The sequence below is a fragment of the Silene latifolia genome, chromosome 2, assembly GCF_048544455.1.
Source record: "Silene latifolia isolate original U9 population chromosome 2, ASM4854445v1, whole genome shotgun sequence".
Classification (NCBI taxonomy): Eukaryota; Viridiplantae; Streptophyta; class Magnoliopsida; order Caryophyllales; family Caryophyllaceae; genus Silene; species Silene latifolia.
This window is the reverse complement of record NC_133527.1, coordinates 186,641,949-186,655,706: the sequence shown is the minus strand read 5'-3', so window position 1 is coordinate 186,655,706 and position 13,758 is coordinate 186,641,949. Positions and strand designations below refer to the sequence as shown.

At 38.5% G+C, this 13,758-nt stretch overlaps 1 protein-coding gene and 1 non-coding gene across 2 annotated transcripts; one reads left to right on the top strand and one right to left on the bottom strand.

The window, feature by feature from the left end:
- Nucleotides 1-541: 541 nt before the first annotated feature.
- Nucleotides 542-628, top strand: LOC141645462 (small nucleolar RNA SNORD24). Its single transcript, XR_012544944.1, has one exon. It is a non-coding gene; the product is annotated as a small nucleolar RNA SNORD24 (small nucleolar RNA).
- A 3,806-nt stretch (nucleotides 629-4,434) lies between these two features.
- LOC141643800 (uncharacterized) lies at nucleotides 4,435-10,923 on the bottom strand. The gene is made up of 15 exons (XM_074453110.1): nucleotides 10,506-10,923; nucleotides 9,700-9,794; nucleotides 9,478-9,591; nucleotides 8,878-8,982; nucleotides 8,250-8,321; nucleotides 7,715-7,827; nucleotides 7,467-7,625; nucleotides 7,271-7,339; nucleotides 6,825-6,909; nucleotides 6,487-6,558; nucleotides 6,304-6,404; nucleotides 5,741-5,858; nucleotides 5,355-5,414; nucleotides 5,137-5,247; nucleotides 4,435-4,901 (listed from the first exon to the last, which is right to left on the bottom strand). The coding sequence occupies exons 1-15, from the start codon at nucleotides 10,600-10,602 to the stop codon at nucleotides 4,797-4,799; spliced, it is 1,476 nt and encodes a 491-aa protein (XP_074309211.1). The 5' UTR covers nucleotides 10,603-10,923; the 3' UTR covers nucleotides 4,435-4,796.
- Between the last annotated feature and the right edge of the window lie 2,835 nt (nucleotides 10,924-13,758).

Here is a 13,758-nt window from a genome sequence, read left to right as displayed (position 1 = left end):
CTCTGACGCCTTGATTTAACGTTTGTCCCGTCTTTTCTGCCACAGACAGTAAGAACTAAGAACTCAGACACCATGGAGAACACTGATGTAATAATTCCTAGTATAGTAACTGATAGTTTTACTGATGTGTTCCTATTTTTTGATCTTACTCTTCAATGTTTGACGTGCATCGTTAGCAAATTGAATGGCACTTTCAAACGACTTGTATTTGTGTGATTGACCTCATGGTCATACCAGTTATATTAGCCGAAAGCTGATTGTATAAGTCAAACACCGGCCAGTTATTGACCGTGATGGCACAATTTGTTGTATATAAAGTGCTATTATCTCAAATGATACTAAGATTTATCCCATGATTCATTCCCTTATTTTTCCATTAGTTTTTGTTTGGCTCTTTGTATCAAGCAGCTTACTCTATGTTCTGTCAATTTTTTTTTGCGACTGTTAATCATCCTAGAACTACATAACTACATATTGTTAGCTTGATAGCCTTTATGTTTGCTCAGCGTCCTTTTTTTGTCCGTTTGTTTTATAATGTGATGGCCAGTGATGCAGATAAAATATTTGTTACTCTTGATGGAATATAATTTCATTTGATGATTACATAACCACCAAGATCTCTGAGGCCAAATGTTTTGCTACCTGCGTCAAATTCAAGTTATTTTAAAGTGTTTTAAAGTTGAATATAATGTTATGTGAAGCTTCCTGCAAGGAGGAAATTAACTCTGTTGGTCTGTAACCTCGCTGCACATGTCTTGAATTTTCGGATTGCCAAAACGGTGTTGTTAATGTGACTGCTTGCTTTTTAACTTTTAGGTTTTTGTTTTTTTACATCTCTCGTGGGCCGTGGAAGGCGATTTCTGAAATATGGTTCTATTTCTACTACTAGTCATTCATTAACCCAGACATATAGTCAGGTGTCTGCTCTTTTCTATGGTTGACACCGTTACTTGCCTGGGAAATCAACTATGGAGAAATAAGTTGGTTGATGGGGTTTCCCATTTACTTCCATTGTTTCTCTTGTAAGTGTTCATCGTTGCCCAGTGGTATATTTTCATTATCATTGAGCTACATCTGGATTCTACATCTCCGTTAAAGGAAAGCAGAACCAATATTACGCCTGTTCTCATTTTCTTATTTTTTTGAAGTTGATGTCTCTGATCCGTTGCCTTCTCTGTTTATTCTGAAAGTTGCTTGCTTTAGTTAGAGAATTGGTCGTAGAGTTCTGTTGAACTGTTGGTACATGAACCCTCTTTTTTATAAGAAAAGGGATGCACTTATCTTTGTGGGTTGTATGCAGTTCTAGAGGCGTTCTATGTCGTTGGTTTCACATCCAGCAATTCTTTACAGGGCCTCATTGAGATTATTAGTGACACTGTTTTGCACAAACAACTTTTTCTGCAGCACAGCCTGAAGCCTTGTTTTAACGTTTCATCAGTCTTTTACTCTTTTTTGCCACAGAGAGTCAGAAGCCAGACACCATGAAGAACACTATTGTAGCAACTCCTATATACTAACTGCTAGTGTTACTGATGTCTTCCTATTTTTTGTTCTTATTCTTCTTCTTCTTCTTCTTCTTCAATGTTTGACGCCCATCGTTAGCAAATTGAATGTCACCTTTTAGCGACTTGTATTTGTGTGATTTTATGTCGTAACCTTTATATTAGCCGAAAACCAGTTGTATCAGTCAAATACCGGCCAATTATTGGCCGTGATGGCCAATTTTGTGACGATTTCTAAAAGGTCCGTCTTTGAACATATTAATGTAGAAAGCTGGAAAGCCTTTGATCTTATGAGCTAATGCTTGGTATTACCATAGTTGTATTTTTTTAGCCATACATGTTGGTGTGTTCATAATACCATTTCCCCAAGTACAATTGTTATATAGTCTGGAACGAATTTTCCCATACGTTACCCTATCTATTTCTTTAATACTTCTTATGCTTCACAAGTTGATTTCTTAATCATGCCGACGATTATGTATGTAGCAATAACATTGGTTGGGGTATTTGCTTATTATTGTCTCAACCAACGTTGTACTGTCGATTTTCTTTAACTCGTGAAACATTACAGTATTGGAAATTTTCAGTTTTGGTTGGTTGTGGTTAGCGTCCACCTTAAGTACTTTCTATTAGTCATCGAGTAATTTAGGTGTTGAACCAATGAATTCTGGATTATATATCATCTCTGTAATCGACATACTGATTTCTGAGACGTGTTTGCTTTGTAGGATTCTGATTTCTATAATGTAAAGTTAAGAGAAAAAAGCTGGACCATGAATTTATGTATGCTGTAAATTACATACAAATTTTATTCATTGCTAGTTTATTTTGTTCTCTATATGTAGAAGCAGCTTACACCCAAGATGAAAGAAGTACATGGGAATGCTAAAGTTACATGGTGATAGCTTGATAATTATTAAGGTATGGTACATTCAATGACTATGATGAATACAGTGGTGTGGGAGTGCTTGTGAGGGTGGCTATATTTAGGACTTTGAGGAGGGAGGTTTAGGTTTAAGACATAAGGGGAGGTTTGGGTGTAGGACTCGGGGGAGGACAAACTGAAGGACTCGGGGGAGGGGTGGGTTTAGGTGTAGGACTTGGGGGAGGGGTAGGTTTAGGTGTAGGACTTGGGGGAGGGGTAGGTTTAGGTGTAGGACTTGGGGGAGGGATAGGTTTAGGTGTAGGACTTGGGGGAGGCGTAGGTTTAGGTTTAGGACTCGGGGGAGGGGTAGGTTTAGGTTTAGGACTCGGGGGTGGGGTAGGTTTAGGTTTAGGACGAGTAGGCATTTGCAAGTCTGAGTGAATGTCTGCTTTAGGACCTGGGGGCTTAGGACAAGGGGTAGGACAAGGTGGTTTAGGCTTAGGACAAGGCTTAGGACAAGGGGTAGGACAAGGGGTAGGACAAGGGGGAGGTGGAGGTGGAGGTGGAGGTGGAGGTGGTGGTGGAGGCTTAGGCTTAGGGATTGTTGTCATCAAGCCTGGGTGAATGCACTTGCCAAGACATCCAAGGACTGTAGTGCCGCAGCCGTTGACACATTGTAGCGCTACACCAGCAGTATCATTGACGCATGTTTGTGCACAAGCAACTACTTTGGTTCCACAGTCTATAAAACATCGCTGCTTCGACTCATCCAGGCTACTCTCAGCTGCAGCCCCCATGAAGATCATCATAGCAGTCACTGCTAGTGCAGTGACGGCTAGTTTTGGTAACTTCATATTTTCCGACTTTCTTATTTTTATTTATTTTGTAGTTTATATTTTTCTGGTTTCTGTTGCAAGGTACTGGGGCATGGAGTGTGTTTAAATAGTGTCCTAGCAGATGGGAGGATGTTGCCTGATGGACTCTTGCTCATTAAGGTTGTGTGACTTGTGGGATAGCTATTTCTTTCAGTTATCCTCACTATCATGATGTTGGCTTCTTAGTTTGTTTTGTTTTCGTGTCGTCTTACTTTTTGGAAAAGTTGTGGATTTATATTACTTAAATGTACAGGTCAATTCTGCAAAACCGTCATTATCATTCGGATCGTATGCCTGCTCAAAGGTAGATCGTAGAAGGACTGCGCAGCATCTCGGTTCTCAGATTATTACAAGGGTAAAATTATATTACCGAGTATAATTTATTTTGTTCGATTTATATGTAAAAAGGTAAATGTAGTTTGCTGGTTTGTTTGGCAAAAATGTAATCTTAAGTTACAGATTCAAACATCCTTCGTCATATGCGAAACTCATACGTTTCTGCTGAAAGCTTCATTCCGACAAGTTAGATGCCAGAGTAGTGAATTTTGAATCCGATCCGACCAAAAAACGTGCCTTTTCCCAATCTGTGATCAATTTGGATCAGTGTCAACATCTCTCTAGTTTATATTATGGAACTGTTGTGTTTGAATCTGGTAATTTGTTAGATATATTGTCATGTCATGTGAGCAAGAACTTAAGTATTAACTCTGTTGTTACGTGCAGTTGCAGCAATACTATTCTGGCAACGTGATGCAACTGTTCGGACACCTGTTACCCGATGAAAAACTTCCATCTGTTAAAAACTTACCCTGTGGATGAATCGAGTGGATCGCATTATACACGTGTTGCCAAATTAGGTTAAGTGACGATTGTTATTACGTACAAATATTAATGTAAAATTTAACCAAGTGGTGTTAGTCCGGCTACAGTGGTAGTCGGGTTAAACCTTGAAGCTTGCAGAAATGCAGGAGTTGAGAGGTCCCAGGTTCGACTCCCAGCTGGGGCGATGATCACTTGGCCACTGCAGCTCCCGAAGGGGGTGGCTTACATGGTCCATGTGGTAGTGCGGGAATGCATGGGCCCGGGGAGATTCAACCCCTCGTCATCAAAAAAAAAAAAATGTAAAATTTCTCGTATAAACTTTTATTTTGATCATTTTCATGTTATATTATATGAAACCGTTGTACTTGTATTTGTGAGAAAAAAATTTGTCAAGATAATTTGATTACTAAGGTTACAATAATTCTTCTATAAAACGGTTTTACACAAGTTACTAACTATATCATAATTGGCCAACAACGGCATCAAGATACTTTATTAATGATTTTATACAATGTTTTATCGTAAACCTGTTTTATAAGAGACAATTCCGACAATAGTAACAGGATAGTGGAGTATTTACATTGATGAAGACTTAAAAATTTCATGATTCAAATGATTGCAGTACAGTTTACATTAACTATTCTATATGTTAGAAACTCCGCTATCGGGTATTAGTGGCTGTCAGCGCGGAAATTTTCCGGAAGGATGTTCAGATAGACCATAGGGTAATCTTCAATGAAAACCTTGATTAGCATTACGCACAACTTCCTCCGTGGTGGTGCCAATTATATGATTAGCCTTCATGAGATCCACACATTTGTATCTTTGTTCTTCATCCTATGTTCAACAATTAAGTAAATTACAAACCTTCAGACGAATTTTCACCTTCTTAAATTACACTAAATTTCTCGATTCTTTTATAAAGTTTTACGTAAAAGAGGCCACAAGTGCAGCTTTTTTTTCACGTTAATGGGTTGTGAACACGGTACCCAAATCATGACCACCACCACTGAAAAAGCGACTTGCTAAACCATTTTACAACATTAGGTAACAATTGGAGAAGTAAATTTACCTTAGAAACAAGCCGTAACTTCTCTAGTTTGGTCACGGCATCATCTACGTCAAAATTACAGTTCTCCTTGAACTCCTCAAGGATTAACTCCTCACATTTTCTGTCAAGATCCTGTTTCAAAATCCAATATTTGCAGATCAAGCCAGAGTAAGTAAACTTTTGACGCCTTGGTCTTCTTAACTGAGTTAGTGCAACGACGTAAACAAAGACGGTGTTACCTGGCTTGTGAAGTCACCATATTTCATCAGCACAAAGAAAGAAATGATGACTTCTTTCACCTGCAAGAAACAACCACTTCCCCTGTCTATCAATTCTGTTCAATTGTATTGAGTTGCGAGCAATGTACTCGGAATTCACTGCTGTTGTTTAATGTCACTGTGTCAGTTAATACAGTTATCGACGTGAGGCTCATAGTGAGTCATTTGGAATAGCCTCTCCACATGAATACAGTTTCGTAATTGTGATTTGCGATCCCTTACCCTACTACTACTATGGGTGGGATACTGGGATCCTTATCGAGGCATTGAACTAATGGTGGTAATGTAACAAAAGAAAATATTGACCTCACCAGAATCGACGTAAAACCAAGAGAAAGACAACTTACTTCCTGCTGAATCACATCATCACACAAGTGTAGCAGGGTGCCTCTTCCACTGTCTAGTTGTTTTTCATACATTGTCTTTGTGATTACATTCTGATAATCTTTCAGATTCTTGTCAAACCTGAGTCCGTGAATAAGAACTGTCAGGTGACCTTCCAATATAGACGAATAATATAAAAACTGTTTATTACGAGTATCACATTTTACATGACCAGGGCCTTAAATCTAGGTTGTGACCACAACCAATTCATCCAAGCTTTTTTACAGCCGTATTTTGACGTTGTATCAATCGCACATGCCACATAGTGGCAAATCTTGGAGCAAAAATTAACGGGGTCAAGGTTTGGAACCTTGATTGCAAATTAAAATGGCTAACCAGCCAAAATAATAGCCCCATTTAACAAAGTTATGATCCCCTAATCGATTTTAGCACAACGATTGAGATCAGGCCGCGACAAATTATTCCGCGATCAATACAGTAACCGATTTCCAATATCATGGATTTGACATTCAAGACATTGTATATTGAGTTGTACGGATAAGTTCCAGAGGAAGAAGTACTTAACGTGAAATATGTTTTGGCACAATAGGCAACTACGGCGAAACCAATAGTTGCTAAAACTTTAATATTAGCTTTGGCGTTGGCAAGCTGAGTTATGACAGTCAACTGTAACAAAAGCAGAATGTATTCATATGAGCAGGATTAAAGACACGACAACGGTAATTTATAGGACTAAAATGAGGCTTACCAGTCCAATGGCAGCTGAAGCTAGAAACTTAACCCAGTCTAGTGAAGTCAGTCCAGGATTTTTCTTTTCAGGCTACAAGAGAAAGGATAATCCTCATCAGTCGGCTGACGAGAAAGACAATCTTCCTATTTAGCATGCAAGAGAATGTTGTTTGATTACATCAAGCAAGAGATACACCAACACGACCTTAGTCTCTAAACTGATTCCATACTCATATCCTTCCAGTGTTTTGTCAGCTACGTGTGTGGTCCGAGAAGGGACGATTAAACTTAACATAGACGAAATGAGCAAGAAATGGCCAACAATAATGGAAATTAGAGAGGAAGAGATAAACGCACAAGAATTATCTCCATATCAGCCATGGGAATGTTCTTGAAGTGTTTCACGTAAATTGCCCTGCTGTCTCCCTCACTCGGCCGTAACCTGCAGAGGCTCTATTTGTAAGAAGTTGAAAGAAACCGGTTTTGAAAAATTTGCGGTATGAGCAAACACTGTCAAAACAATATGCATTCTATCTAGCAGTATATACTCTTGAATATTATTATTAACATGTTTAGCATTCCCCATTAGCGATGCACTGAATCAATCAAGATCTTTTGGCCTTTATCAAATCACAAGAACAACAACAAAAAACATTACCCAATGCTTCAAACGATTCGGTCTATGAAGAGGTCAGATGAACAAATGATTTCAATATTAGGAACGTTTATGACTCATAATTATCAATCTAGGGCTAAAAAAAGGTTAATAACGACAAGAACATCGAGAAAAAAAAAGGAATTACCGGTATAAAATGATGATCCTTTCAAAGGTAGGCTCTTGAATTGTTGTTTTGCTGAACAACTGGCCAAAACTGAGTAAAAACAGAGATTCAAAAACTCAAATCACAAGTTCAAACAAGCTCATCTGCTAAGAAAGAAAACGAACAAAACAATGTCTCTGAGTCTGAACAGGATTAAGATAAAGAGCTCTATTTTAACCTCAGCTTCATATTTTGTATTCGAATCCTTTCGATGTACAAGTCCTGCTCATCCCCATCATCATTTCCCTCCTCTTCATCAATGAAGGCTGATGCTGCAGGCTGCTCCCCGTTTATCACATACTTTGATCTTCTCCTTCTTGCAAATAATCTTCTAAGGCTGCATCAAAACATACAGGAAACACAATTTTGGATTAATACACAATAACGTAAGTCATAAAGTAAACTTACGGCAGTAACTTAACTTACCCGGTCAATCTCAAGAAGCCTTGCCAAATACGTGAAATAATAGCATCAATTTTCCAGGTGATAAAGTACTCTGTCATTTGATCCATTCCAAAACCCCGACGAAAGATTATGTACTGCAATAGTGCAATTAACAGAATGCGCAAATGAAATTCAACAGAAATAAAGGAAGAGTGCTGTACAAAGCACGATTCCAACATCAAGTCTCGAACCAAGATTTAACACCAAGGTTGGGTGTACACAACCTCGCCGCTGTGCTGAAACAAAATGGATGGTTTCTATGACAAATGATGATATTTGCATCCAGAAGTGATGATAGAATAATTGGTGATAAACAATGACAATCCGCTGGCATGTGAATAATTAACTAACTACTCCATACTTATTACCTAATTTGCATTTCAGGGATGGAAGGGATATAAATGATGATAGAATAATTGTAGATGGTGATTATGACGATGAAAGTATATTAAAGCTTATGAAGCAAGTATTTGAAGCAATGGACCCTGGCTCACAACAAAGTGGCTCATAAGTTTACCTGATCAGCAAAGTCCGGAAGGTCATCGCGAGGATTCTTAGCGAAATATCGTCTAAGAAGCAGTGAGTCAAGCTGCAATGAAGTAAAAGGAACGAAGATGACATTAGAAAGCGTGAAGGGTACAAAACAGCGAATTAAGAATTTCTTCAGTCATGCAGAGTAATCCGAAGAAAGAAATGCAATCTTTCAGGTTTTTTCAATCCTACTGTTAAGTGTTAAATAACATCATACGGGAAAGTGGCATGGAGTCAATCGGGCTTAGTTGCACACAAACATTGAAGTCAATTTGCACATATTGAAAAGTTTGGGTCAAATTGCAAATAGTTGCCACTTTCGCCCTGGCGGGCGATTGGGATTTTCAGCTATACATAAAACTGACGTAAACAAGTAAAAGCCTCACTAAAATGGCTTAGTAAAGTGGTTGCGCTTCTTGCCCTTGTGAAGTAGCGTCCCTTCAATGGAGCTCGCGACACAATTTTCATTTCATCTGGGGTCATTTGGAAACAACCTCTTTGTGTTGCTACACAAGGGTAAGGTAGTGTACATCTAACCCCCTTACCCCACATTTTGCAGGGTCCATTGAGGCAGTAGGGTAATGATGTTGTTGTAAACATGTAACATGACAAACCTTAGCTTCATCAACTATGATAGGAAGATTTACACAATATGTCCCAGATATTGCTATGTCCATCTCCTGATCAGACACTAACTTGAAATTGCTCTTCTCCATCATCTATAAAGACAAAAAGGGGAAAATGGTGCTATCAGGAAACGAACATGATTCTTAGGTATCTTAGATTCTTAGCACAACAATCAAGCACGACATGGTATACACGATGGTACGACTAAGGTATCCATGATGGTAACACTATAAGTCTATAAGAGCTTCTAATCAACTCCGAAGTTCTAGCATTGCTGCATCATCAACAAAAATCATAGTACAAAACACTTACTGATCAACGGAAAAAAAAAAACCTCTCAGTTTTTTAAATGGATCCCTTTTCTCTCAACTTTTTCTTTGAAGGATCAAAGAAGAAACTCCTATAAAGGGACTACTTCTATTTAAGGAGTCGACAACAATAATGATTAGTGAGCAACGGAACTCTTAAAGAACTAACTGAGCTAAAAAAGCAACAATAGCAGATTTCCTAAACTATTGTGTTGGCCAATAAGCATGATTGCACAAGTAAAAGCACTTCCTCCAAGACATAGGGCCATAGACGGATACCTGAAAAAGATAACCAAGGAACTTCAGCTCAAGTTCATCGATTTCTTCCTCAGTCAGGCCCCGTTCTTCCAGCTTACGAGCCCCCCTTGCAGGTTCAAAAAGGCTGTACAAATGCTAATACAAAAAAAAAAAGGCACATATAACCACATTTCTGTCAAACAAAGAGCTAAACAGTCTGATGTAAATTTTGTACAAAAACGCGATATTAATTCATGACATTACCATCATCTCTTCGAATTTTACAAGATACCAAGCTCGAATAGTGTACTCGACTCTCTTACAGAATGTATAAAACTCCTGCTTGTCTGAACTATTATCTGCAATACAATGACATTCCAAAATCATGCACATACCAATCAAAATGATCAAATCATGAACTAATCAACTCACTAACTGTAATTCTCTTCCAGGTGCTTTAACAAATACACAAACTACCAAAATTAAATCTAATTTGACATTGTTAAGGGATAGGGACCCTCCAAAGACGAGAGTCGATCCATGTCCATAAGCCCCAACAGGGTACTGGCTAATGACGTTCTATCCTAAAACCAATTGTCAATAGGATCAGACAAACGAGTCAACAACCCACACATTCATCTAATAGACATACCCATTTACAATTAATGAAATCTATATTCATTACCTCCTCTATTTCATTTATCTTGGAATGTTTTAAGGAAACGCGGTAAAATAACAATTTTACCCCGTTTATTGTGAACAATGTAATTGTGATTGACGTAGTACTCCCTCCTATTCTCTGTGTTCTTCCCTTTAAACGGAAATAGGGTATTGAAAAGTCAACAAATTTAACACTAAAAGAGGAAACTGAGTAGAACACAATGAAAATTCCCTTTTAAGGAAAGCGGGGGAAATTCAGTTAATAATAGTTTACACTTGCTTTATAAACTATTCACTGTGAGTCTGTGACAGAGGGGTAGTCGATAAATGGAACAGTAACACGGGAATTATACAAAAATGGTGTATTAAAAAATGGGATGACAGTATTTATAAGAATTCAAATATTATACCAATGAGCTTTGCTAAGCCATGAATTAGCTTAAGCTTGAAAATGGGAATGACCGATTCGCGTTCCAATCGAATAATATCTTTCTTCTCGTTGCCCATTTCTTCAAAAACACTCAATTCAACAAAAGTCAAACCCAAAATGCAGCAAAAGTCAGCAATAATGTGAATAATCTGCTTCAAAAGACGAGAAATCAAAAAGGGAGGAGCAAATGGATTGATAAAACAGGAATAAGAAAGGAAGAAAATGTGAGTGAGTGAATGAATGAACGAACTGTGATAAGAGAATTAAATGGAAGGCAAAGAGAGAGGGATAATGGCAAGTAGTGTTCAATAAAAGACAACTTCATTAAAGGGTAGTGTCCTAATACTACCCTGGCTAGAGAACAACAGATTATGACGGCACTAAATATCAAGAAGAATAGAGGCATTGGGAAATATCTTGGAATCTCGGCAGAGTTTCAGGAGTTAAAGCAAGGCATTTTTAACGCGCTTATAGAGCATGTTACAAAACGAATCTCTTTGTGAAATGGGATTTTTCTATCACTAGCGGGACGACTTACTCTAATTTCATCGGTTCTATCCAATCTCTCAAATTACTTTCTATCGGTTTTCAAAATTCCGGTAAGTGTGGCAAAAAAAGATAAACTCTCTTTTGGCACAATTTTGGTGGACGGGATGTTGATTAGGGAAAAACGTTCACTACTGTAGTAAAAATTTCTTGAGCTTACCAAAGAGTGCGGGAGGATTAGGAATTCGAAACGTTGAATGTCTAAACCAGGCTCTGCTGGCCAAACATGGGTGGAGATTAGTATCTGGGGAGGCATCACTGTTTTGTAGGATTTTCCGAGCAAAATTGTTTGGCAGGAACGCCTTTAGGCATGGGATGAGTCCAATCAAGGGCTCCGGGTCCTCGTGAGGTGTACGCAGCATCCTTCATGGGTTTGAACGTTTGGATCTCAAGATGGGTAGGGGGAAGATGTCCGGAGCCAAAGGATTGTTGGTTGGACCTTGGCAATGTTCAGATGGCAAATTTGCAAGTATTACCGATTGGATTACCGGATCTGGGTAGAGTCCGATAGGATCCAGATCCATATCCGCCACACCAACGTTGGATCCATATCCGACCCATATCCGGCGGATTCAAATTTTCCAGATCCATATCCAGATCCATTTTCAAATAAGTGGATCCATATCCAACCCATATCCACGGGGTCCGAAAACTTAGGATCCATATCCTACTCATTGGGGTCCGAATCCGCCGATCTGGATAAGGTTCAGGATCCGTTTCCATCTCTAACTTACAACTTATGTACTGTGTTTGTGTAGTGTTAGTAGGAATGACAATGGACCGGATCTGGGTAGGGTCCGATAAGATCCAGATCCATATCCGTCATACCAACGTTGGATCCATATCCGACCCATATTCGGCGGATCCAAATTTTCCAGATCTATTTTCAAATAAGTGGATCCATATCCAACCCATATCCGCGGGGTCCGAAAAATTAGGATCCATATCCTACCCATCAAGGTCCGGATCCGCGGATCTGGATAGGGTCCATGATCTGTTGCCATCTATAGGTGGAACAAAAAAGAGTTGAAACCGCAGAACACCTGTTCAGGGACTGCGGGGTATCAAGCATGATTTGGGCAGGATCGGACTTAGGAATCAGGGTTGAAAATACAGGGTCAATAAGTATTACCGATTGGATTATTGATTGGATTCGCTATTTGTCCAGTAGGGCGAAAGGGGAGTGAAGATTGGAGAGTGATAAATTTTGTGGCAATACTGTGGGGTTTGTGGAACATGAGAAACAATTTCATTTTTCAAGGCATGGTTCCGAACTCACGGATGATCTCTAGCTACCTATATAAATCTGTTAGCGAAAATGTACGAGTTCTATATAATCATTTGGGAGGAAAAAAATCTGTAGAAGACCATGGGGAAAGGGTATGAGAACTGTATGAAACTAAAAAATCGGAAATACGAGACGGGTACCCTGTTAAAATGATAGGTAATCAAGGACAATGCGAAGTGATGCGTGTTAAAGTGGATGCTAGTTGGGTACGGAATTATGAGGCGGCTTTCGGATGGGTAGCATACGATAATACGAGTAAAGAGCTTGTGCGAAGACAGGTGCGAACCAGAGCCGAATCGGCGCTGCAAGCAGAAGCGCTGGGCGTCCGAGATATACTACTATGGGCTTCTAATGGGGGTATCCTCCATCTTGATATCTCGTCTGACTGCTTGCAACTTATCAATCAAATTGCGGGAGTTGAAAAGGAAGTTCATCTGATCGCAGGTTTACTGGAAGACTTGCGTAGGTGCTTAACTGTTTTTCATTGTTTGTGTTTTAATTTTATTCCGAGACACCTTAATGGCATAGCACATGGCATGGCCTGACAGGTCAGGAGACTGTAGATCCTTTATTTACAGCGGTAAAAAAAAAAAAAAAAAAAAAACTAAAGAGTTTTATATCCGTCTTAATCTTAAAAGCGGTTAATAAATATGACCATGTGAGAAAAATAAGACAAAAATAGGATTAAATCATGTTCTTTTGGACCGAAATTGTCTGATCTGAACTAAACTGAAATAATAACAGTAATAATGTTGAACTAAACTAAATTGAACTCAAGTGAACTTAGTGCACTTGAAATGAAATGAATTGAACTGAACTTATAAGAACTAAAATTAAGTCCAAAATAAACAATAATAATGTTGAAGTATGTATGTTACTTAAAGAATACATCTCTTTCCGCTCGGTCAAATTGACAAATTGGTAAGAAAATTAGAAGGTTATGAACAAGCTAGTAAAAAATTTTCTTAGAAAATATTGGTAAAGAAAAATGAATAGTTGGACAAATACACCAAAAAAATTGACCATTTAAGGCCTTGTTTGGTTCATGCGAGTATTGAATTCCTGTGTTAATTTGCAACTCACTGGAATCCAACTCCCGTATGAAATTCACATGAATTGACAAAAACATGTTGGAGTTTGTTTTTCCCATGTTTGGTTGAAATGTGTCAATTCACCTGATTTTAATCTCTAATTACCAATATATCCCTTCGTAATATTAGTAACACATAATCTCTCTTTTTAAAAGGGCAAATCAGTAAATTTAATTAACAAATGATGTAGGAGTTTACAATGACCAAGGAAGGGGTGAGTAATTAAACTCCTCCATTATGTTGGAATTGGAAACTCCAAGGGAGTTCTAAACTCCACCATTTTACAAGAAAATGGGCAACCAAACAAG

Excerpts from the sequence above, each read along its gene's own strand:
- LOC141643800 (XM_074453110.1), bottom strand. The coding sequence starts at position 10,602 with ATGGGCAACGAGAAGAAAGATATTATTCGATTGGAACGCGAATCGGTC. Across the intron at positions 9,592-9,699 it reads TAAAATTCGAAGAGATGATG|CATTTGTACAGCCTTTTTGA; the intron begins GTAATGTCATGA and ends TTTTTGTATTAG. Across the intron at positions 8,983-9,477 it reads TCCTTGGTTATCTTTTTCAG|ATGATGGAGAAGAGCAATTT; the intron begins GTATCCGTCTAT and ends TTGTCTTTATAG.